We start from the raw sequence: 26916 nt of genomic DNA on the forward strand, positions 1-26916 counted from the left end.
TCGATTATTATTGTTGCATGGCTGCGTATGTAGGGCCCAGGTCAGGAAGCAGACAGAACAGCTTAACTGAACAGCTGAAGTCAGCTAGCTGCCTTGACACATCACACTTATCACAGCATATAGTTTGAGTCACGCAACTTACATGTATATTGTTTATACGCTGTATCTAACATTTTTTTATATAAGGTTTTATATATATTTTAAAATATTTATGGCTCGAACAGTGATGGTGACTTTTCTAGAATAAAGCTGTAGCTTTTGGTCATTAGAAAGTTATCTAAAGTTAATACAATTGTCTTAATTATAAAACTCAAAAGACAATCGGAATGCATCTTGCCTCCATAAATGAATTTTTAATAATCCATGGTTGATATTACATCTAAACACACCTAAAGGATTATTAGGAACACCTGTTCAATTTCTCATTAATGCAATTATCTAATCAACCAATCACATGGCAGTTGCTTCAATGCATTCATGGGTGTGGTCCTGGTCAAGACAATCTCCTGAATTCCAAACTGATTGTCAGAATGGGAAAGAAAGGTGATAAGCAATTTTGAGCGTGGCATGGTTGTTGGTGCCAGACGGGCAAGATCTGCTCAGTTACTGGGATTTTCACACACAACTATTTCTAGGGTTTACAAAGAATGGTGTGAAAAGTGAAAAACATTCAGTATGCGTCAGTCATGTGGGCGAAAATACCTTGTTGATGCTACAAGTCAAAGGAGAATGAGCCGACTGATTCAAGCTGATAGAAGAGCAACTTTGACTGAAATAACCACTTGTTACAACCGAGGTATGCAGCAAAGCATTTGTGAAGCCACAACACTCACAACCTTGAGGTGGATGGGCTACAAAAGCAGAAGACCCCACCGGGTACCACTCATCTCCACTACAAATAGGAAAAAGAGGCTACAATTTGCACAAGCTCACCAAAATTGGACAGTTGAGTCTCGATTTCTGTTGAGATATTCAGATGGTAGAGTCAGAATTTGGCGTAAACAGAATGAGAACATGGATCCATCATGCCTTGTTACCACTGTGTAGGCTGGTGGTGGTGGTGTAATGGTGTGGGGGAGGTTTTCTTGGCACATTTAGGCCTCTTTGTGCCAATTGGGAATCGTTTAAATGCCACGGCCTACCTGAGAATTGTTTCCGACCATGTCCATCCCTTTATGACCACCATGTACTCATCCTCTGATGGCTACTTCCAGCAGGATAATGCACCATGTCACAAAGCTCGAATCACTTCAAAATGGTTTCTTGAACATGACAATGAGTTCACTGTACTAAAATGGCCCCCACAGTCACCAGATCTCAACCCAATAGAGCATCTTTGGGATGTGGGAGAACGGGAGCTTTGTGCCTTGGATGTGCATCCCAAAAAATCTCCATCAAGAGCAAGATGCTATCCTATCAATTTGTGCCAACATTTCTAAAGAATGCTTTCAGCACCTTGTTGAATCAATGCCACGTAGAATTAAGGCAGTTCTGAAGGTGAAACGGGTCAAACACAATATTAGTATGGTGTTCCTAATAATCCTTTAGGTGAGTGTATATGTGTGTAAACTATATGTTGTGGATGCAAGCAATAAGCATCTTTACCAAAGTACAGAATGTGTAAGTGACGTGTGAAATGAAATGACATATCAAGCTCTGATCCCACACTGAGCACTCACAGGAATAATCACCTCCTGATTATTGTTTTTTCAACAAAGTGTGCAGACAGCATGGGGATCAAAACAAAATATTGTTGATGTACCTACAGTATGCAAGTATTTTGACTGTATATATTTTCAGGACCAATTTTAGGAATGCTTTCTAAATGATTTCTGTATCACCCCTCAATGAATAAATGGTGAAACCATTTACACACTACAGAGATAAATCACTGCCAATTAATATGAATGCTTTCTTTGATAATTTCACAACAATTGCAGGTACTTTTGTATGTAAAACACTTGGTATCTACTATGTAAATAGTTGTTTGGGTTTTTATAGAGACATTGTATGTGTGCTTTTATTTTAATCAAACGCTGAGTGGCCATATTTGAAAATGTGTCATGAAAAATATATTTTTTGTGATAAAAAATTCTCAAATGTTAAAAAATAACTTTGCTGGACCTGTGGTTTGAGACCATTGCTTTTCTGGACATCTATAATATTTTTTATGAAACAGAAATATATTTTGTGAATAAAATTTCAGTTCCACTATACTTAAACTCTTTAAACTTACCTAAGCTTCTTCAGAAAATAAAGTCCCAAGTGTCTTTTTTCAGAATATATCACAAATGTGTCAATAGGTCAAATAGTTTAGGAGCTGTCATTGGAGGATGTCATTTTCATGGTTTGAGCTGGAAGTGTGTCGGGGGGTGGCACAATAGGTTAAGGACATTATGTTTTTGGTTGAGTTAACTCAGGGTTTTGAGGTGGTGCTTTGCTGCTTTCTAACAATGAACAATTGTGAAAACCACTAAATAAATCAACTGGAATTATATACAATATTGTTCTGTATACTGTAAATTGCATTACACTACAATAACTGTAAATTGAAATACAGCACCTCGCTGGCAACTGTGGTGTCTGTTATGATAGGTGTGTATCCCCTGTGGTTAGAGCTCATCCAACTGATACCAAGAACCTGGCAGCATTCAATTTTCAGTAATATTTACCGACCTGACAGATGTATGTGACACAGGGCTTCACAGGGCTGATCCAATAATGGGAGGTGTTAAAGGTTTTTCCATTCAGCTGACAACCTGCAGCAATACATTGAAAATGATCAAAACAAACAATCCAAAATTCATTTCACTGGAAAATCTGATTACAGTTATACAAAGTATAGCAAAGTTATGAGCTAAACATTTTTGTAATACTCGCATACATTTATTGGCATCAAATTATTTATAGGTTCTTATTTTTAAAGATACATTATATTCACATGACTCACATAATCCCAATGCCATTCTAGCTGTATACAACTTGCTTTCTTCAGTTGAGCACATTGAACATAAAATCATTTTATGTTAAAACGCTGCTTCATTATCTTTTTATACTGGGCTCTAAATTGAAAAGTTCCAAAATGCACATATACACCCATTATTAAAGTGCACCTATTTCATTGCTAAAATATAACCTTTTTTTGTGTATTTGGTATAATACAATGTGTTTGCATGGTTTATGGTAAAAAAAAACACTATGTTTTTTACCACATGACTGGCATGACTGGCAGACGTGTTATCCTCAGATGTGTTTGCAAAGTTTTTTTTATTCAAACTTACAGCGCGTGTCTCCCTCAGACTGTAAACAAAGACCGGGCACACAAAAAAAGCTGGGACGCAACAGATAACACGTCAGCCGCGTCACTGCAGTCACATGACTGTTTATAAAAACAACAGCAACTTTAATTTTATTTACAAAAAAATTATTAAAAAACTATTATTAAAAGTTCTTTATTTTCTACATTTTTAGGAAACTTTCTTTTTACATTAAAACAAATTACTTTATAAAGACGTTTTTATTTCAAGCATTGAATGCCTGTTTGAAATATTTAATAAATAAACCTTAATAGCTATCTGTGTGTTGTTCTTTATTTTAGAATTACAATGGCAAGATTATGAACTCTTTCATTAGAGCAAATAATCATGAACATACAGTATAAGAGTAGGGATGTCCCGATCCGATATGCTGGATCGGTATCAGGGCCGATTCTGGCTTTTTGGCTGGATCGGACATCGGACCGAGGACCGACAACAAGACCAATCCAATTCCAATATGTGCGTTAGCGTGGTTGTTACTGACAAACTATTAAAAGGACAACGTATTATTACGGTTTTTCTCAGTCGCTTTGGTACATTTCTCAGATCAGAATTGAAATTATCAAAACTGCTTGTTCAATTCTCACATCATTGTGTCACTTGTGCACATCAAAAAAGCAGTTTCTCATTTCTTTGAACAAGTTGCAAATGCTTTGGTACATCCATGCAAATGATTATGTACAATTCTCTGCTTTTTCCTACATTATCAGTTGCTTATGTCATGTTGATCAAAATGTATTATAATGGTTCTCTGTTGAATAGTCTCACCCCCCACAATATTTAGGCATTAGTTCATAGTATAAGTCTTTACATGCAAAATGCTTGAACATGTTGTCAAAATACAGGATATGGTCAAACATATTTCTATACATTTCCATTAGACATTTTTTCTAAATCTGTCCTAAATTGGTAAATTGCTCCCAGGTGAATCTTGACTTTATCTAACAGACAGAAACGTGCCCCAGCAAGCAAAAACCGAGACGTTGAAAAGATGGCTAACTATAGACCCAATATAGTCCGACTATGAGTAGCCCACTTCTACCCTAAATAACACTGAATTTGGTTACATGCCATGTTTGCCAAAATAACTTGAAGATGTATGATATTCCAACATGTAAGCAAAGTGTGTTCAAGGTGTTTGCTTTCATTTCTTTTACATGTTCTAAAAGTATATGCATCATCTATTCTTGGGCTATGGTTAGACATCTTTTAGACATCTATCATGTTCACATTTCTACTTTTGTTTTGTTTTTCTCTTTATGCTATGTAGTGCTTGCAGTGTTGTCTTTATCTTTCTTTATGGCAATGACATGGTCTTTCAACGAATTACAGTACATAGGCCTACAGTAAAAGCGTAAATGTAAATTTTGTCAAGTCTCTTGCAATCAAACTCACACATAACTTATAGTAAGTGTAACTTACAATTTACAATACTTGTCTTCAAAACTAGCGATATTTTACATGCAGAACATCCCTCCAGAGTAAACTGTTATATTGACAACATTGCTAAACAATTTGACTGTCTTATCCGTACACAATGACACAAGGACTTGTCATTCTGATGGCACTGACATGTTCATTGACACAGATATTTACTTTTGAGAGATGAACTAAGTATTTTGAGTAAAAGAGTGGCTTTTGCAGGTTATCCATGATGTTTTGCTATTTGTCCGAATTGTTTTGAGAAATGCACTTACTGTTTTGCAAATTGTGAGTATGATTCGAGAAATGTACCAAAGCGACTGAGAAAAACTGTAAATCACCATAAACGTTTCATGCACTACATTCAAAGTCTTTTAATACACTCAATAGCCTCATGTGAAGGAACAAACGCACATATAAAGATATTTAAGTACACAGAAACACTGTAACTTACTCAGAAACTTGGTTAATTCTTTGGTGAAGTGGACGGATGACACGTGTCATTCACACACGCACACACAAGATAACTTTACGCAATTTTAAAGATCTGATTTTACAAAGTCTCAGTAAACCATTGGATGGATGCAATTCACTTTGTGCTGAGCACACCGTGCATCTATTCTCTTTGTCTTTTAACAGTTATAAACTTTTCATTGCGATGCGAGGATTCCCATGAGAGGATGATTCAAGGGCATCAATTCTGTGCCCAGGAAGTCCATATGCGTGTACAGGATGATTTAGGCGCATCAATTCTGCACCCGGAATGTGCATAAAAGTCCGGTCAAGTGCATCATTCCCAAAATAACCATCTGCACACTAAACCTTTTTTACTATGACAGTTTTACGCAATTAAGATAAAAATATTTAGCATATTTAATCGATCAAACGTACCTTTATATATTCTCCTAAACACTGTCATGATTAATATTTACTAATGTTTCCTGTAACTTGTAAATCATTTTAAATTATTGATTTTAACATTTAAAATTATACTAGATGTAGCAGAAAGCACTATACACATTTAATTACAGTAGTATTGGGCAGATATCGATATGGGCTGATTTTCAGAATTCTGGTATCAGAATCGGATTGGAAATGAAAAAGTGGGTTCGGGACATTCATATATAAGAGAGTTCTTATAGTATCTTATTTTTTATTCAGTGTACATAAAAGTTGCTTATACAGTTATATCGGTAGATGCTAAGAAACATTTATTTATATATATTTGACCTGTTTGCAAACTTTTTTCTTTGATGGCACATTTTCCTCACCTTTTTGACCTAAGCCATACAACCTGTAAAGCTTCCCACTGTAAAGCACAGGAGGGAGCTTGACACGGGGTATAGCTTATCTAAATAAAATGTAAACGAGTCCTATTGTCACTCCCAGAAGCAGACAAAGGTGAAAACGGCACAAACTTTAAAGGCAGTTTTCTCCCATTCAAGCTTTTTTGAGTGCCTACCTTCAAATGTCCACAACTTCTCCAAATATTATCAGATTTCCATGTGTTACACATCGTTGAAAAGCTTGGAGACTCCACTTTCAGAATCTGTAAATACCTCAAAATGCCACAGATCTGATTTGTGTCCCTACTTTCCGTGATTGGTCACATATATGAAAAGTTTGGTTTCAAAACGCAATAAATCCATTTTGACCAATTTCGGCAAAAATGTGTTTTCTATACCAAGAAAGTGACAAGAGGAAAACCACCACTTTCAAACCCTACCGCCTTAACTTAAAAATTCGCAGCACAAAAGGCCGTCAAGTGCATCTCGGAGTATAGCGCAGGCGCGCTTCACACCACGAGGGGCATGCGCGCCACACGCCCGAAATGAGAGGAAGACGTGGTCCGTCACTGTCTGCAGGATAGCCAGTTGATAAAACACGTGTCTGTGAGAACTGTAAGTGGGTTTATTTAAGCCAGCCTGTTATTGTATTAGTCTATAGTTCTTGCAAATTTAAAGTAAGTTAGCTGGTGATTTTGTTGTTTAAGCAACCTGCTAGCTAGGTTTCACGTGCCTTTTGATTCAATATAATTGTTGAGCGCTCTTGCTCACGTTATTTATGTGCATTATTTACATGCTACAGTAGTTACACTCCTTTAAGATAATGAAATTAATAGGGGGAAATAATCAGTTTTTACAATCTATCATCGTTCGCCAGATGTTCTACAACATCTGCTTTAGTTTGTGTTTATTAACCCTTTAGTTTCACTTCATCACGCAGCTATTCCCATTAGATGTATCTGTTAAAAACATTTAATTCCTTAATTATCTAGTATGTGTTCATTTTCTGTCATAGTTTCTTCAAAATTAAGAATTTTATTTGAGTTTTTAATAAAAATAATTTCATTTTCATCATGACGCTTACGCCCCGTCCCTTTGATTGCCAAAGCTTTATCATTTTACACATATTATTTATGCTCTAAAAGCAACATTACAAACTAATAACTAGGGTTTAAAAAATGGGATCAGGAACCTTTAACTTAGAACTCTCTTCATTACATTAATACTCTGCTAACTAGTACAATTTAATCTTATCCGCTCTTCTTTGCTTCTTTTGTTTTCCTCTGATTTTTCTGTTTTCTCTTGTTTTTATTAATGTAAAGCTGTTTGAAACAATTAAACAATTATAAAAAGTGCTACATAAATAAAATTGAATTGAAATTTGCATTCAAATTCAACTGTGTGCTTGCCAAAATGGACTTGAGGCTGTATTTTGGTATATGTCATTACAATCACGACCATAAGGCAGGGACATGGGAAGATGTTTATCATGGTTGTTGGTCCAGACAGGCCGATCTGAGTAGTTTACAATCTGCTCAGTTACTAGGGCTGTGTATCGCCAACAATTCCCCGATACGATACGTATCCCGATACAAGGGCCCCGATACGATGCGCATCACGATACAAGACTATTTTGAATTACTTTTTGTTCAGAATTTAGTAGCATTATTATTTTTTTATTATCCGTTTATTGTACATTGAATAAGCAGTAACAGTTGTGTGTTTGCCATTCATTTATTAGCTATTAGAAATACTTAAAATCCCAGAGGTAGTACTTAACTTATGTTTTTTTAAAAGCAGTTTTACAAAGATGGTGCCTTACTCTTGTCTCTTTATTCTACATCTATGAATATATCTATAAACATGCAGTCCGAGTTAATACTATTTAATAGAAATCAGATTATTAATGTGACAGCTATAGTTTGAAGTAGCTCTGTATCTCTTCTCTAGAAGTTCACTTTTCACATGCAAATCTTTGTTGTGTTTCTTCTCAAATGCGTTAGTACTGTTTTATAAAAGCGTGCGCCTTCATACTGAACTCATTGACTTAAATGCGCGCGCGCGAGAGAGAGAAAGAGCGCGAGTAGCAGCTCACTATGCAGAAACGTGCGCCAGCGAGACAGACACGCAAAGTGAAAGTATACCCCGCTACCTTTAACTCTACGTACTCCGCAGGACATATGCGTCTTTTCCATATGGATTACGGATCAACAGCAATTCGTCACGTTACTTTCAAAAGTGCATCCGAATCGATACGGAAGGTGCTGTATCGATGCACGCATCGTCAGGCGTCCATGACGATGTATCGTCGTATCGATATTTTGAACACAGCACTATCAGTTACTGGGTGCTTTACGCACAACCATTTCTAGGGTTTACAAAAAATGGTGTGAAAAGGGAAAAACATCCAGTATGCGGCAGTCCTGTGAGCGAAAATGCCTTGTTGATGCTAGAGGTCAGAGGAGAATGGGCTGACTGATTCAAGCTAATAGAAGAGCAACTTTTGGGACAACCAAGGTATGCAGCAAAGCATTTGTGAAGCCACAACACGCACAACCTTGAGGCGGATGTGCTACAACAGCAGAAGACCCCACCGGGTACCACTCATCTCCACTACAAATAGGAAAAAGAGGCTACAATTAGCACAAGCTCACCAAAATTGGACAGTTGAAGACTGGAAAAATGTTGCCTGGTCTGATGAGTCTCGATTTCTGTTGAGACATTTAGATGGTAGAGTCAGAATTTGGCGTAAACAGAATGAGAACATGGATCCATCATGCCTTGTTACCACTGTGCAGGCTGGTGGTGGTGCTGTAATGGTGTGGGGGATGTTTTCTTGGTACATTTAGGCCCCATATTGCTAATTGGGCATTGTTTAAATGTCACAGCCTACCTGAGCATTGTTTCTGACCATGTCCATCCCTTTATGACCACCATGTACCCATCCTCTGATGGCTACTTCCAGCAGGATAGAAAGCTTGAATCATTTCAAATTGGTTTCTTGAACATAACAATGAGTTCACTGTACTAAAATGGCCCCCACAGTCACCAGATCTAAACCCAATAGAGCATCTTTGGGATGTGGTGGAACGGGAGCATCGTGCCCTGGATGTGCATCACACAAATCTCCATCAACTGCAAGATGCTATCCTATCAATATGGGCCAACATTTCTAAAGAATGCTTTCAGCACCTTGTTGAATCAATGCAACGTAGAATTAAGGCAGTTCTGAGAGGGTCAAACACAGTATTAGTACGGTGTTCCTAATAATCCTTTAGGTGAGTGTATATATATATATATAATGTACATTTTTATTCCTATTTTTCCTGATCCCATTTTTCAAATTTTAGTTAACGTGTAATGTTGCTGTCAGAACGCAAACAATACCTGCAAAATTATAAAGCTTAAAGTTCAATGCCAAGCGATATATTTTCTTTAATAGAATTCCCCTTTTAAAGCCTACAGCGAACGAACGGTTTGGACTACAGCCCTCTACTTCCCGGTTTAATGATGTCAATATTAGAGTTTTTTACTAGCCTCCGGCCACGAATACCTCAGTCACCAGCTAAGCTCAAACGGCTCTGTTAAAACTTCTTACACGCACCGGCCCGGCGGCGGGCCCTAGGGGGCGTTTTTACGTGTTTTTGTACTTTGTTTAACATCAAATATTTAGTGCTGCCGCGAATAGTCGACGTAGTCGACGTAATCGACGATGAAAATTTGTCGACGGCAATTTTTTTAGTCGAGGAGTCGCATATTTATTTTTTTCCGTCTCAAACGGCCCACTGTAATTCTGTCTCATGTCTCAAATGGCTCAATGTAATTCACCTCCACACCAGTCTGTGCGCTGTGCGCGCCCTGCTGGTTAATCTGCTACGCTATCATCTTTCTTCCCTCTCCCCCTGCCTTCACTGCTTTAATTTTGAAAAATTGGCGGTGGCAGGTGAGTCTATGGAATTATGAGTGGGAAAGCTTCCAAAGTATGAAAGTATTTTAAGCCAAGTTGTGATAAAAGAGTGGTCTGTTACACCGTGCCAAACGTCGCTGGCTTATCACGGGAGCACAACGACAATGCACGAGCATCTCAAACGAAAACACTCGGGAGTTATTGACGATACAACCACAGAGAATAGGACAACGTAAGTAACTGTTATATGATTATTAATGAAACGGCGAGCTAGTCAGTACTGTTTTATTAACTCTTTTGAGAAGTACAATGACTCTGGCTTTGGATGTTAAAGGCTATCAGTGTTTGCTCGTGATTCCGCCACGGAATCAACACTGGACGCAACAAATAGATTTTTCATGATTCCCATTTACATTTTTATTTTACTATTTTAAACGGCTCAATTCATTGTTGCGAGTGTTCAGCGCGTCTCTCTCTCTCTCTCTCTCTCTCTCTCTCTCTATCACTCATGTTGCTTGCAGCGCCTCGACCGCGCACGCCTCTCTCTTACGTGACAGTGAAAAGGTGGCAGTGTTTTTAATGTACTTTCTTTTTTGCGTAAACGTCAACATTCACAGATGTCTCTGACAAAGACGACTGATCGAGTTAACATGACTTGAAGAAAGATTAGCAGTAGTGTGAGTCTGTGTGCGAGCTTTCTCCCTCCCTATGATGCTGTATGCCGTGTTCTGTAGTCTATGTAACAACAACAGTGTATTCTCTTATATTTCTGAATTTGCACCGAATTGTCTGCGCTATATCACTCGCATTTAAAATCAAGAAATGGCTCAAAACACAACAACAATTATGAGAAGAGCAACAGCAGTAAAGCTACAATGTAAATGTATGGTGATTTTTGCATATCTAAATCAAATTTTAGCAGCAGTTAAAGGAACAGCTGGTTGGATAAAAAACGAGGTGATGGGTCATGTTTAGTCACTATTTTATAGGCTACAACAGAACAGATAATATGTAAAATAGCATTCAGTTGTGTTAAAATGCAATATAAGATCAAAGAGTAGAAGTGAAAAATTTCATATTTCTGTTAAGCATCTACTTTGCACTGGAAGTTTTTATTATTATTTATATTGTTTACATTGTAATTTTTTATTTGGGAACATTTAAGTTATTCATATTGTTTATGACACCGGTGGGTTCAAAATAAAATGGACACAATGAAATAACAAACACTTGAGTTTTTTTTAATTAGTCGTTTAGAATAGTCGACTATTCGAAAAATTAGTCGAAAGATTAGTCGTTAGAAAATTAGTCGTTAGTGGCAGCACTACAAATATTCAATCAACAATCATAAACTTTGCATTATTTGAACGTTTAAACACTCCAAATTCATGTTCTGAGCTTATTATTGCAATCAATACACTGGTGTGGAAAGGATTAAATGAAATGCAGACGGAATGCATATAAAAATGGTTGTGGGTACTCACATTTCTTGCCATATGGTTCTGATAATTTCTGACAATTCCCAAAAACTTCAACGTACATTGCTTCAAAAAGCATCCCACGTTTTAATCCAAAACAATGAAAAATAGTGAGAAATCCAGCAATATCCTCCTTTGTTTACATCCGCGCGTCCGCTAAGTATCATCAATCATGTTAATTTTCTATCAAATAACGATTTTTATCAGTGAAAATCCATCTCTTCCTGCTTCCTTAGACTGTTCCGATAAATATCCCGCCCTATTTTTTTGTTTTGTCCAATCAGAAAAGGTTTGACAACTCAAAATGCCATGTGATCCCTGATTTGCTGAGCCAGATGTCCTTCAGCTCACCATAGGCTTTTGACTGGATTACGCCAAAATGAAGCCAGCCAATGCATAGCGAAATGCCCACGCCCCCTCCGTGCGCGTTTGTTTGTTTGGGTAGCATAGCAGCCGGCTAGGCTCTCCGGAGCCTCTCCAAAGGTTAGATATAACATCTCCATTGTGGATCATCGACTGCAAATGACTTTTTTGTGTTGAGAGTGTTTTGGAGAAGTTGATAAAGAGCACGATTGCGGCGCAAAAATGCAAGGCAGGATGCAAGACTGGATATAAACGAAACCGCGTTGTCGAGGAGAGATGGACCGGACTATGAGCTCAGCTGCGCTCGCTTGGATAAAGTAAGTTTGGATTCTTTTGTTCATTATTTATTTTACGTTGCATTTCTTGTTTCTTGTTTGCTGTTTTGATTATAAAGTAACATTGGAGATGACTAAGATGCGAGTTTTACATGGTTTCATTTTTCTATGACATGTTATATAAATGCATCATATTTATAGCTATATGAATCCAATGCACAGAATATACAAACTAAAAACTAGAAAATATGATATGTGGTGGAAAATATAAGTATTACCAGCTGAGAAATATAGGTTATTTGGCAAACATAAGACATTTGTAATTATAAATAAATATATTCATGTAGTGTGTGTGTGTGTGTGTGTGTGTGTGTGTGTGTGTGTGTGTGTGTGTGTGTGTGTGTGTGTATGTATGTATTATCTTCATGTATATTACATCATAGTTTCTCATACAAATAGTTGTATGTCTCTAACTTTTGACTCAAACTAAAATCCTCTCTTGCTTTGTGTGTGTGTTGTAACAGGTCTTCAGCTGACAGAGGAGGACTGGAATCTGGAGTGCATTCATGAGCGACCACATTCAAAATAACAAGTATTTTGTTATAATGTGCAAATGTTTTTTTCTGAAATAGTTTTTTCTATGTGCTTTGGTGGGCAGAGAAGTTCTGAATTGATATACATCATGTAATATGTAGTCCTGACTCATTTTCTTTTTATAATCATGTCATTTTGTTATCATGTGTATATTTGGAGTTTCCAAGGGCACTTTTTCTGAAAGGACGCCTGGACTTTTTTTAAATAAAAGAAACAAAATTTTTTGGAGTATCATTCTCAAATTTGAATCACAGCATGGTCAGACATTCAGTTCACCTATATGGTGTCCCCAGGTGTCTTACATGACCATTTCATACCTTTTTTGCTAAGTGAATGTTATTTAAAGAAAAACGGAAGTCATTTAATGTAAATTTTACCTTGTTTTACTCTGTTTCTTTACTACTCTGAGTTGTTATGACTATTAGGCAACAATATGTTATGACTATTAGGCAACAATATGTCAAGTGTCTAGTTTCAAACAAGACCAGAATTGTGAATATAGACCATAGGGTTTAAGAGCTGCAGATGTTTTAGTTTGGAGAAGTAAAATAGAAGTGCTGGCTAACAGGTTAAGCTAAGCTGCTGTCGAATCACAACACACTAAGGCCCTGTTTATATTAGAGCATTTGCGTTTTAAAACGACATTTTAAAATGAAAACGATCCTCGTTTATACTGGCATTTTAAAAAGAATCTTCATCCACACTATAAACCACCATAAACGCATGAAACATGACCAATCACGTAACTGGGCATGCGCATAAAAGTGTAAAATAACTTATTACTCTAATAATAGCTTACCTTTGCGCATTTATGCAGCCTAGGTGTGTGATATTGACAAAAATTCATACCTGGGTCCTTTGCTGGCAACTACAACAGACACTTTTTTTGAACATATAAAAATGTGTTTGGGAAAGTCTTATACTGTTGCTGCTACCCAGTCTCCTGAGGATGCGTATAAATAGCACGAAGTGTAAAACTCGTGCAATACATACGCCAAATTCCACTTTGGCGTGCATATGATACGCAAGTCCTTCCCATTTACTTAAACGAGGCATCTTTTTTGTCCTTTTATTTCTTGGTTTCTCAATTTTTTTCTGTTTTTTAAACCATTTTCGCTTGGGTTTAGGGTTAGATTTTAGATTTGCATAATGAGGTTATTTAATATACAGGTTTCTCTATGTTTTTGTCCATATTTAAGCCATGGTCGCTTGGAGTTGGGGTTTGGGTTAGGATGTCATTTTTATATAACAAAAAGTTGTTCTAACCCTATACCCAAGCGAAAATGGTAAAGAAAGCAAAAGAGGGATCGAGAAACCAATAAATAAAACGACAAGGAAAGATGCACCGTTTGGGTGAATGGGAGGGACTTGCGTATCATATGCGCGCCAAGGTGGAATTTTGCCTATGTGTTGCACGAGTTTTACACTTCGTGCTATTTATACGGATCTTCAGGAGACGGTTAATTTTGATTTTATAACTAAACAGAAAGGTCTTTAAATCTAGACTTAAAACTTTTCTCTTTTCTCTTTAACAAGGCATTCACATAACTGTTTTAGTAATGGTACTCATCTCACAATAGATAGCTTGTACAACCTGATAAATAAATAAACTAAATCCTCATTTTCGTCAACATTTCAAAGCATGGTAAATGCTATTAATAAACTTAAGAAAATGTTTAATCTCTCCTTACTTGTTTACATATGTGCAGCAAACCATGAGCCGGGCATAAACTTTCAAAAACAAATGTCACGTATAAAATAGAAAAGGCTACATATAAAGAAAAGAAACGCTACTCTGTGCACATACAAACCACAATACAAGGCCAAAACTTCAAAACTACACCAATAAAACCCCGAATCGGGCCATTAATTGCCAAGCGCAGAGGAGTGATTGAAAATTATGTATGGCATTATGTTATCACTTGCTCGGCCCTCCACCTGAGGTTTCTGAGTCGAGTAGGGGAGTACTGTGAAGCCCAGACAGGCATCAGGGAGATGGCTGGCGCAGTCACGTCCCCGTCTCCCCTTTACTCCCTTGCTCGTCCGGATTTCAATAAAGCTCGGTGGGTATAGATTTGTGGTGTTAAGCCCACTAGTCGGGGGCGGGACTTCAGTCCTTAAAAGGGTGTCACTGCATCCATTTCCTAAAACATTCGCCGTCCCGTGCATTTTTCTCGTTCTCCCTAAACCAAACTGTGCAGAGTCTGTCACTGGGATGACGTTGTATCTTCAATACGTATATGTACATGTGTGTGTATGTGTGTATATGTATATATATATATATATATATATATATATATATATATATATATATATATATATATATGAAGAGTTTGGTTCCAAAACGCGATAAACGCCATTTTTGAAAAAAATGAGTTACTGCCAAAATCAATATTATATCAGGTCAGTAGTTAAAAGTAAATTCTTAATTTTACGCAAAATCCAATCTCCGCCGTGTTATTCTGTCATCTTTTCTCCCTTTTTCCCAAAATGCGATAAACGCCACTCCTCCTTTTTTACAGAACGCAATAAATCTATTTCTGATATTACAGCCCACCGGTCACGCAATGTAAACAAACAATGGCGGACGCGCTGAGTACACGGAGTCCAGTTTTCCTCATCTACTTTGTACTTCGTGATCAACAAACAAAACAAAATAATACTTTAATTGCATCGCTAAACCTGTGATGGTTTTCTGTGATGGGAAAGAAACGTAAGCCATCTACATCTAATATTTTCCCTGAGAGGCACTCGGGAGACGGGTGCTTGTTCTCCCGACAGCATCAAGCTTCTCATGCTAACACATTGACCCCAGAGGATCTTATGAAAAACTTTACATAATTTTACTCAAAGTCAACGAAAATCGAGCAGGACCAAAAACATTTTACAGCTGATCGCTGTGAAAGACGTTAAGCGACGACGTCAAGTAACCGCAATGACAGTGATCTTAATATGACAAAGTAAGTGTTTTGATTAATGACATTAATGATTATATTTTTAATTAGTGTGTACAACTAGTCAACTAAATGAATATAACATGGAAAAGATGAATGCACATTTATATAGGCTATTGATTCAATAGATTTATAGCATTTTGAATAAAAACTTGTCATGGATTTATTGCATTTTGTGGAAAAAATAATCCGTTTTTATAATAAATCTTTGAAAATCAACTTATGGATTTGAATTTTTTATGTTTTTATAACCTAAAGATGCTATGTGAAAGTTTGTAACAGAAAATAGTTGTTTTCATCTTGTCACTTTCTTGGTATAGAAAACACGTTTTTACCAAAATTTGTCAAAATGGATTTATTGCGTTTTGGAACCAAACTCTTCATATATATATATATGTATGTTTGTGTATATGTACATGTGTATACATATGAATGGCCCCTACGCTAATTGGGTTTTGTTTTTCTTTCTTCATGTCTCGTCCTTGTCTCCGAGGACACTGAGACAAACAGACCCAGTTCCGGTAAATGTGAAAGTCGGCACACCTCTGACTCACCGGCAGACCGTCAACGTGATGCCCAGCTGATACATGACCAACGACCACCAGCAGAACCCACTTTACCTCCGCCTAATCTCCTTAATCGTTTCAATGTATACTGTATATAAATATATCTCCCAAGGGTTTTTCCCTCCTAAGACTTTTTTTTACTTCCCCGGCTGAGCCTGGGGTTTTTTTTCTCCTAGGGGGTTTTTCAACCCGGGGAGGCAGCCTTCTTGGGCTTAACTTAGCACCCTCTTCTTTACGTTACATTAGCAATACACACGCTTATAATGTTGATTCATAGCCGCAGCAAATTTAGCTGCTTTTGCTATCGTGTATTATGTTGTGCTATCTGTCGTTTTTCTATGCTTTTCACTGCTTCTATTATTGTAAAGCTGCTTTGAAACATTCACAAATTGTGAAAAGCGCTATATAAATAAAATTGAATTGAATTGAATTTAAAAAGAAAGCATTCAAGTGAACAGTACTAAATGAACTTGAAACAAAAATAAATTTCAGCAAATGCAAACTTCAATTAAACATAGTAAGAGGTGAAGTATAGCTTTAGCCTACAGAAAGGCTTATTGCATAAATTTTTAAAAGTGTGCGAGGTCCGTGCACGTCCTCCGCTAGCAACACAGAAATAGCTAAAAGTGCAAGCGGCTAAACAAGCATTAAATATGAATGACGTTGTTGAGTTTATTGTTTTTATTAATTTATATTCACAAAACTTATCAACAAAACATCGATTAAAATTAAGAGACAAATTTTCTGAAACGAAATTAATTTTAAAGTAGAAAACAAAACTTAAATTAAACTCGAAAATAATGTCTGACCCATTACAATTCTCCCTTCATATTGGCCTTTACAACGCCCTATATGGTGTTAAAATATACAGTCTATCTTTCGTAATAAGCGAACTAAATTTAAACAAAACATAAACACATTACAACAATATTCAAACCCAGCAATACTCAAACATAAATATAAAATAGACATTATCTATAAGGAGGGTCCGAAATTAACACCCGCCAAGCGCCAAATGCGGGTAGATTTTCCGTTTGGCGACTAAATTCAAAAGGCTACCCGCCACACTGGCGGGTGATTTTCATACCAAAATATTACAGTTTTTCTCAGTCGCTTTGGTACATTTCTCGAATCATACTCACAATTTGCAAAACAGTAAGTGTATTTCTCACAACAATTTGTACAAATAGCAAAACATCATGGATAACCTGCAAAAGCCACTCTTTTACTCAAAATACTTAGTTCTTCTCTCAAAATTAAATATCTGTGTCAATGAACATGTCAGTGCCATCAGAATAACAAGTCATTGTGTCATTGTGTATGGATAAGACAGTCAAATTGTTTAGTCATGTTGTCAATATAACAGTTTACTCTGAAGTGATGTTCTGATGTAAACTATGGCTAAAGTTTTGACGACAAGTATTGTAAATTGTAAGTTACACTTACTATAAGTTATGTGTGAGTTTGATTGCAAGAGACTTGACAAAATTTACATTTACGCTTTTACTGTTTGTACTGTAATTCGTTGAAAGACCATGTCATTGCCATAAAGAAAGATAAAGACAGCACTGCAAGCACTGCATAGCAGAAAGAGAAAACAAAAGTAGAAATGTGAACATGATAGATGTCTAAAAGATGTCTAAGCCCAAGAATAGATGATGCATATACTTTTAGAACATGTAAAAGAAATGAAAGCAAACACCTTGAACACACTTTGCTTACATGTTGGAATATCATACATCTTCAAGTTATTTTGGCAAAAATGGCATGTAAACAAATTCAAGGTTATTTAGGGTAGAAGTGGGTTACTCATAGCTGGACTATATTGGGTCTATAGTTAGCAGTCATTTCAACGTCTCGGTATTTGCTTGCTGTAGACGTTTCTGTCTGTTAGAGAAAGTCAAGATTCACCTGGGAGCAATTTACCAATTCAGGACAGATTTAGAAAAATGTCTAATGGAAATGTATAGAAATATGTTTGACCATATCCTGTATTTTGACAACATGTTCAACCATTTTGCATGTAAAGACTTATACTATGAACTAATGCCTAAATATTGTGGGGGGTGAGACTATTCAACAGAGACCCATTATAATACATTTTGATCAACATGACAAAAGCAACTGATAATGTAGGAAAAAGCAGAGAATTGTACATAATCATTTGCATGGATGTACCAAAGCATTCGCAACTTGTTCAAAGAAATGAGAAATTGCTTTTTTGATGTGCACAAGTGACACAATGAGGTGAGAATTGAACAAGCAGTTTTGAGAATTTCAATTCTGATCTGAGAAATGTACCAAAGCGACTGAGAAAAACTGTAATGCAATATAATGTGTTTGCCAGTAACTAATCTGGGGACGAGGTGAGCCTCCAAGTCTCGCACTAGAGACGGTCTGTTTCTAGCTAGTACTGCAGGTAACTTGCGGTCTGCAGCTATCTGCTGCATATTAGCTATCAAAATGCATCCTCGCCCTGCCCGTCCGGCTACCACAGGCTATCTTAAATTAAGATGCTTTTTCTTGATGAAAATTACCCAAGAAAATAAGTCTAGTTTTAGACCAACAATATCAAATTTAAGTGATTTTGTGCATAAAACAAGCAAAAAAATCTGCCAATGGGGTAAGCAAAAAATCTTGAACATTTTCTTAAACACTACATTTTGCTCATTAAGAAAACCCATCTTTTTTTAAGAATTTTTAGATATTTTTTACTGAAAACAAGACTAAATTACTAAATTTTTTTTTCTTGAAAATCATTTTTTGCAGTATATAATTACAAATACCACCCATCTTTGCACGCCTTTAAATATGTAGCAATAGAAGGTTTTCACCGACGTCAAGTTTTGGGCGGTAACCCGGATGCTCGGTGTAAAGAACTGAACGGAGTATAATGGAGTATTGTGCGATTTGGATACTTTCAGTGAATGTAGACATGTCTAAACAACAGAAAACGCGTCCAAGATGCAAACGCATATAGGGAAGGACTTGGACCACAAGAAAAGGCACGATATTTCGAGAAATTACCAGTGCAGATCCTTACGAGTTAGCCCTCTCTTCTAGGATCTGTTACGACCCGGCGATTCTTCCTTCAAGTTCATATCCCGATATTGTAAACTACTTGGTTTTCATGCCGAGCCCATATGTCAATGTCAGCTTTATTTATATAGCAAATTTAAAATAGTCAGTGTCCTACCAAAGTGCTTTACAGTAAAATAAGCACACAGTAAAACAATAAAAGCAATAATTGTTTTTACCATTTACTATTAAAAATATCATTATCATTTCAATAGAAAATTTGTTATGAGCAATTAAGCACACTGGCATTGCAGCGCAAATTTTAGTTGTGTTTAAGTACATTTTGTGCAAACACTAAAAGTACATAAATACTCTTTAAATAAAGCACAACAAGTAGAAGCATAATTGTTTTATACTTTATGGACTTTAATCATATTTCTAATACAATACTACTAACGTTATTTTTCCTGAGCTTTGCCAACCACACGCGCCTCCTCTGATAATTTCTTGCATTCCTTTCCCTGGTTTTTAATAACTTTTGGAAGTCGATAATATTCCAAATGTTTTTCTCAATCTGTCCTGTTGGTACAACCTCAAACACGGCAATAATTAACCATTTTCCTTGACGACGTTCAGGATATACTTCAGTGCCTGTGCTCTGTTGTGATGCGGAGTGCCTCCAATATGGCGTCTTCCGATCTGATGACGCGTCGTGAAAACCCTCTATAGCAACTCCAATTCCATAAAAGCACTAAACCCAATTAATAGCAGAAAAGAGTGAGAGTTGACACAACAAACACTTCTAGAACATGTTATTTATTGGTTTAGTTTAGTTATATGCAATTGGCAAAATGTGCCATTGAATTGCTGACTTTTTACAAAATACAAGTCCTGCTTACAGTAATATTGAAAACTGATTATTACTTGCAGTACTTACAGGAAGTATTCATTACATTCACTGAACTAAACTTGTGTGATTACAGTAATAGAGATTTTTAAGATTATCTGTCAAGTGTGTTGTTATATACAATAAACATATCTTTTTCTGTAAGCAGATCTCCTGGATTGTTTGATTGTTTGGATTTGCTTGAAGAGAAATTATACGTTTTGAAACAGACAATAAACGAAAAATCTACGAATCAGATACACTCTCGTAGTCACAGAGCAAAGAGTGCAATTATTTTATTGCAGCATACATTTGTGTTTTTGACTCAGTTTTATCAAGGGGTATCTATCTAAACTTGTGTTTTGAAAGCAGTTCTGCTTACCGCAGGCACTACACTCACTTATCTCTCGTCTCTCTCCCTCTCCTCACTGACACACTTTACGTGCTGGTGCTGCGCTGCCAGTGCCACCACCGCCACCATCATCATCATCACCAGCGACGCGAGTTGAAGGTCCTGCTGTGTTTTTTTAACACATTTTGCAGCGTCTGCTGAAGAGCCTGTTTCTTTTGTCGTGCAGTTTATCTGCGCCTCCCTTGCGTGTTTTCTCCATCTCCCTCTCTCTCTATTTTGACACTGAACTGACCGACGACGCATGCTCGCTTGCACAGAGACCAAAGCGGTGATTGGGCCAGCTTAATGTCAATCAAAAATAACCAATGGGCTGCTGCTGAGTGGGCCGGTCTATCTAGGAAAAAAAGGACAATGGCTGGGCTGGGCAGTCATTGGGCCAGCTTAATGTCATAAAAAAAATAACCAATGGGCTACTGCTTAAATGTCAGTGGGCTGGTCTGTCTAGAAAAAAAGACGTTAACTGGGCTGCTCAGCAGACAAAGATAGTATGAGATGAAGCGGCCCAAAAAGTACGTCGGCCCACCGGGAAACTGCCCGATATGCCAGATGGCCAGTCCACCCCTGGCCTACTCCAGTACAGTTTTCCAAATTCAAATTTCCAAATTGTTTCGTTTGTACTTTATAGGTAGTTTTCAGTAATTAATATTTGTCAGTAAATAAAGTTAACCACATTTCCGCACTTTAATGTGTTTGTTTTTCAGTTTGTTTAGGTTTGGTAAATGGATAACGTTTTAAATGGTTATTTTTTTAATGTATTAAGATTTTATATTTATATTTAATTGTTTCATTAAAATTAATTTAAATTTAAATCAGGTTTATTTTTTGTGCTTCTCACAACACAGTTTAAATCAAAACAGCTTTACAGCAAATAAATGTTTCATGTTATAATCAGCAAGTTTATCAGTCAGGGTTTCAAAGTAATGTGCACATGGAAAAATATACAGCTGTAAGATAATACACTATGTGGTTAGTTAACAAATAACTAACAGCAACATTGAATGGTTTTAAAAAATGGACTGACAAGAGGGCCCTTAACAAAGGTTTGCTTAGGGCCCCCCAGCATCTAGGACCGGCACTGTCAGTTGGTCACAAAATATAACCTTCCCCCAAAAAACACAAGAAGTATCAACAAATATCAGGAATTTCTTATATTCTATATTCTGCCCTTTCTACCTAAGCAAATGACCTCTGTTTTACAAGATAATACTAGCTGCTGAATCAAACTAAAACTGAAATCACTGAAGATTAATTTTTCTTGCATTCTGGCTCAAACTTAAAACTATTTATACTAGATATATAGACTACTTCAATATAAATGGATGCTTAAGACATATATTACATTCAATTGCACAGGATTAAACCTGATATCCATGATAATTAAATGTAAAGTAATTATAAAAAGCAAGAAGTTGGCACATGGTTTCATTTCGTTAATGCAGAGAATTGCAGGTATTCTAGAAAGAGGTTTTAGATGTGATCTGGGAAATCACTGGAGAAAATGTTCCTAATTGGAACCTAAACTGTGTCTATTGCATATCCTCGGGGGCGTAGCAGCCATTTCAAAAGTGGGGGGACAGCTGTCTGGTGATGTGACCCGCAAAGGCCAAATTACACAAAGTACAAAGTAAGTACAGTGTAAACAGTTATAGCGCCCTACACAGCAAAATCACCAGTGTTAAATCAACACTGCCGGTGTATATATAGGGACGACCAGGTCTGGTGTTACTCATATAAACACCAGCAGTGTTGATTTAACACTGCTAATTTTGCTGTGTAGGGCACTCAATTTTGGGAACATGCCATAATAGCTAACAGGAACCTATTTTTGTGATGTGATATACTCAAATTTGAAAAATAACTGCAGGACATTGAGAGCACTGTGGACATCTATACTTTATTTTTTACTCTTCCCTTTTTCCCTCTCTTCCTCACACATGACTGACACTTCCTAACAAACCTCATGGCAAACACACCCAAGAGGGGATTCACCTTGTGATTGGCTGAATGTTAGCTCACTCAAATCTAAGTAACAAACCAAACCACACAGGCATAAATATTGGTGGTGGAAATATACTCCCCTGTATATTCTTTATGGTTTCTGTAAATATACACTCTCAAAATGGCTGGGTTATTTTTGACCCACACTCTCAGAAAAAAAGGTACCTTTTGTTGTACCTTTTTGTTACTGGGACGGTACCTTTTAAAAAGGTCCTAATATGTACCATTTAGGTACAGATATGTACCTTTGAGATACCAGTATGTAACTTTTAGGAACAAGTGCCTTAGAGTTACCAATATGTACCTTTTTAGGTACAAAAGTGTACTTTAAAAAGGTACTGCCCCAGTGACAACCTTTTTTTCTGAGAGTGCATAATGGGTAAATATTGGACAGAACACACCGCTGGGTTAAAATTGACCCAACATTGGGTTATTTTTAAGCCAGCATTGTGTTCTGTGTCCAATATTTACCCATTGTGGGTCAAAAACAACCCAGCCATTTTTAGAGTACACTGTAAAAAATGTCTGTAAATTGAACAGTAAAATACCGTATAAATGATACCGAATAAAACCATATTTCACAAAACATAACCGTAGGATTCACTGTGAAAAACTTTTATTAGTTTTACAGGCTAAGACCTTACATTTAACAGTAAAAAACATATAAAAATATGGTTTATTGCAGTAAAATTAACAAGATACTGTATTACCATAAAAATGAAAAAAAAAAATTATTATGCAAAATCAGCGTAATAGATATGGCATTTTGCGTTATTGATGTAACATTAAAACTTTTAGAGAATATATTTGTTACCAATATACTGAACCATCTGTTTATATTTTACTAAATCCTTGTTGATAGAGTTTAAAAATTAGAATAATATCAGTCTGCACTATAGTGGTCATCATGCAGGCATTTGTCATCAAGTTCCTAATTTTATCACACTAAAATTACTTTTAAACATAAAATTACAATTATTTTCTGAACATGGACGATAAGTTTACAACTGCTGTCAAAACAAGATACAAGTCCTCAACTATTCCAGCATCCACACACGTGATTTAGTAGACAAATATTCTTTCTGACGTGATGTAATCACAAGTCAAATGGATATTTTCCACCAAATTTATCCCATTAAATCTCCAGTTTGTGGTTGTTTAAGATTCATTTGAAGTCACCATTATTGTAATTAGTGTTTCCTTTAGTTAGGCATTTGTCCTTGTGACCTTCATTGACCTAACTCTCCTCTTTTAGCAATTGCAACAGTGCTTTATTAAGACCACTTGTTTATTGCTAGAGGGAGTAGGAAAAACTATCATGTGATCTATTGATTGCTTGTATGTCATGCATATAATTTTATATGCATAAAATTTTATAAATATTTTATGAACATAAAATGATAAAAGAACATTAAAGATATAAAGCACAAAAAGGTGATGCTCTATGCAAATGACACTGTTTTGAACAAGACTGATGTAATGCTTTAAGGCCGGGATACACTGCACGATAATTGGCTGTCCCAGACGAAAGATTGCCATCGTGAAACTATCGTCGCGATTTCTGTGATCGTGGCTCTCCATCGGTGGTCCTATGTCGTACAGTGAGAGAGGTTCAAAGACGCCCGTTTTCCCGGTCTTGCGCCCAAAGATAGCCTACGATAGTTTTCTGGCAGTGTCAGAAATTCGGCATGATCACCGCACAGTGTGTTTGCTGCTACGACCTGCGCGCCGGTATTTGTTTACCACGAGCGCATGCTGGTGACGTTGCGCAACGTGTGACGCAGCCGCCGAAGCTTCCGTGTAATCATCGTACAGTCTACACACCTCTCGTACCCGAGTTTAAACAATACATGTCGCACAGTGTGATAAGGTAATGATCTTATAAGAAAACAAAAATCGTGCAGTGTATTCCGGGCTTTAGTTAGTTTCTTTTTTTTAGTTTCTTTAGACATCAACACTTTGGATACAAATCTCAACGATGGTGACAGTAAATGGTAAGAAAGTTGCACAATTTTGTCATGTCACAATGCATGATGGGAGTTATGAATGAGTTTTCTACAATCCTGGTACCCAGCATGCATTGCAGCATGAAGCTTTGTTGTTGAATGTCACCATTGTTGCGTTTCATAGGCGGATTAAAGTGTCTGTAAAGACTAAAGAGATTGTACTGTAAATCTACAGTATTTTAAAGGAATTAAAGGAAATGTCTATAAACATAATGGAAATAGTACTTGTAATCTATTTTACTGATTTTTTTTACAGTGTAGCATTTAAATTAGACAGTTCTGAGCTGTAAAATAGATGGTACTGAACCGTCATTTGTACAACATAAACCTTTACAATAAATAGTTTTGAGCTGTAAAAAATGGTAATGAACCATAAATATTACAATGTTAACCCTTGAATTTGACAGATATAAACTGTTTTAGCAACATAAACATGTTAAATAGACAGTTATAAACTGTAAAAAAACATTTAAAATTTGTAAAATATACAGTACAATGGGTGCAATCCCGTAAAACCAATAACATTGCTACCGTATTTTTGACGGTAAAGATCTGGCAACCACAGCTGCCGGTTTTCTACCGTAAAATGTACGGTTTATTTTTAACAGTGTACCTGATATAAACAAACAAAAACTTTCACAAACTAACTATGTTATTGGTTTCGCATGGAAAAAGACCAGCTAGTTTAAAGTAAATCAATTCAATTTTATTTTATTTATATAGCGCTTTTCACAATTGGTAATTGTTTCAAAGCAGCTTTACATTAATACAAATCAAACAGATGTCTGAGAACCTTACTTTTGAAAAACTGACAAGCAACTAGAGGTAAAGCAGAGGTTTTTGAAAAAATATGGCCCCTTTTATGCAATCTCTTAACCAGTATACAATGGTGAAAGGTAAATTGTAATGTAACTTCAGTTGTATCAAAGATAGATGGATAAATGCTGGTGTATAAAGTGTACATTAATTTATTTAATTTGTTATTTTTATTTAATTTCACAAACACAAATGTATTATTTCATCTTATTTATTTTTGTCTTTTTATGATTTCATACAAAGGTTGGGGAGGGGTATTGTATTGTGTAATGGGGTATATAGCCCTATATCATGTGTTGTTCTTGAGGCTCCATGACAAAATCAATAAAAAACACGGGGTTAAAAAAACTGTGTGTGATGAGTGGGTCGCGCGCATATGACATTAGTAAGAAGCTGTTTTAGATTACTTGTGCAGCAAACTAAATAAATCATTCAAACTTACTCGCAAACCAGTTTGGTTTTGCCCATTGTTTAATTAATACTTTGCTTTTATTAGCAATTACCAGCAGGAGACATAATTTTAAAGCACATAATGTTACTCAACACCACTCAAGAGGATATAGGACATTACTAGAGATCGACCGATACTCTTTTTTTTTAAAACCGATTCCGATATTAAATATTTGAATGCTTATGTGCCCGATAACAGATATACTGAACCGATTTTTATTTACTGTTATACTTCTGTTTTTGACATACTTACTACATCACTACTGAACTGAACAAACCCTTATAATAATAATCATCATCATAATCACTCCCTCTTTGCATACAAAGTAATAAATAGAGGGGTCTGAAAGAGTGAAGAATAATATTCATTTAATGTATATATCAAACTATATTCCCAACATGGACCATTCCAAACACCCCTATCATTTCGTCAGAAATGGACTGATCCAAAGTTCGCGCTAAGGTTGCCAGGTAACGGAGCGGGAGAGAGAACAGTATAGCGGAGTTGGCTGCATGTTGTACATAGTTTATAAAGTAAAACAGGTGGATTAAGTGCCTTTTTTGAGATATAATATCAGTGACCACGTTGCACACCAATAATGCGATTATTTCCAATAATGCGAGTAAGGTCTTAATCGCAGTAAGATGTTTACATGACTGGAGCTAACCTCTTCACGGTTTACATGCAGTTTTTATTTTCAGATTATTCGCACATAGCCCAATGCAGAGCACAAATGAACTCACATATATGGCCCACTGTTTTAATTTACTTACGTTAAATGACAAACACGTTGTTATAGGTTCATTATCCGGTGCCGTGATGAAGATATAAATATGACAGTGCCTGTAAAGGGCGTTCACATGATATAAAAATATAGTTTTAAAAATCGTTTTATATTAAAGATAATAGCAGAGCTCACACAACAACTATAACGATAGCGATTTTGGCACATGATGAACGGTAAACCATTGACAGCCAATCAAATCTATTTGAACTTGAAGTGCACGCGCACTTAAAATGCAGTAGAAAGCTCATTCATTGCTGAGGTTATAACATAAAATTACCTCAGGTATCCAGTGCTGATGCAGTTGCTGTGAAATTCACTACTTAATGCTTTTTCTACCACACTGACTACGCCAAAAGGTAAGATATTAACCTACTACATTC

General features: G+C 36.4%; 1 protein-coding gene across 3 annotated transcripts in view; it reads right to left on the reverse strand.

Moving 5' to 3' along the window:
• The window catches only part of bmper (BMP binding endothelial regulator), a 56597-nt gene that overhangs the window by 18918 nt on the left and 10763 nt on the right, over nucleotides 1-26916 (reverse strand). For 2 of the 3 annotated variants that reach the window (XR_008645576.2, XM_055209693.2), the window contains exon 4: nucleotides 2677-2759. Coding sequence is in view for 2 of the 3 variants with exons in the window: in XM_055209693.2 (XP_055065668.1) it covers nucleotides 2677-2759 (83 nt within the window). In the remaining variant the exon portion in view is untranslated. Of the gene's footprint in view, nucleotides 1-2676; nucleotides 2760-11416; nucleotides 11589-26916 lie in introns of those variants that run through there. The other variant, XM_055209694.2, reaches the window with a different exon arrangement.

Source organism: Misgurnus anguillicaudatus, chromosome 10 (assembly GCF_027580225.2).
Source record: "Misgurnus anguillicaudatus chromosome 10, ASM2758022v2, whole genome shotgun sequence".
NCBI classification, from domain to species: domain Eukaryota; kingdom Metazoa; phylum Chordata; class Actinopteri; order Cypriniformes; family Cobitidae; genus Misgurnus; species Misgurnus anguillicaudatus.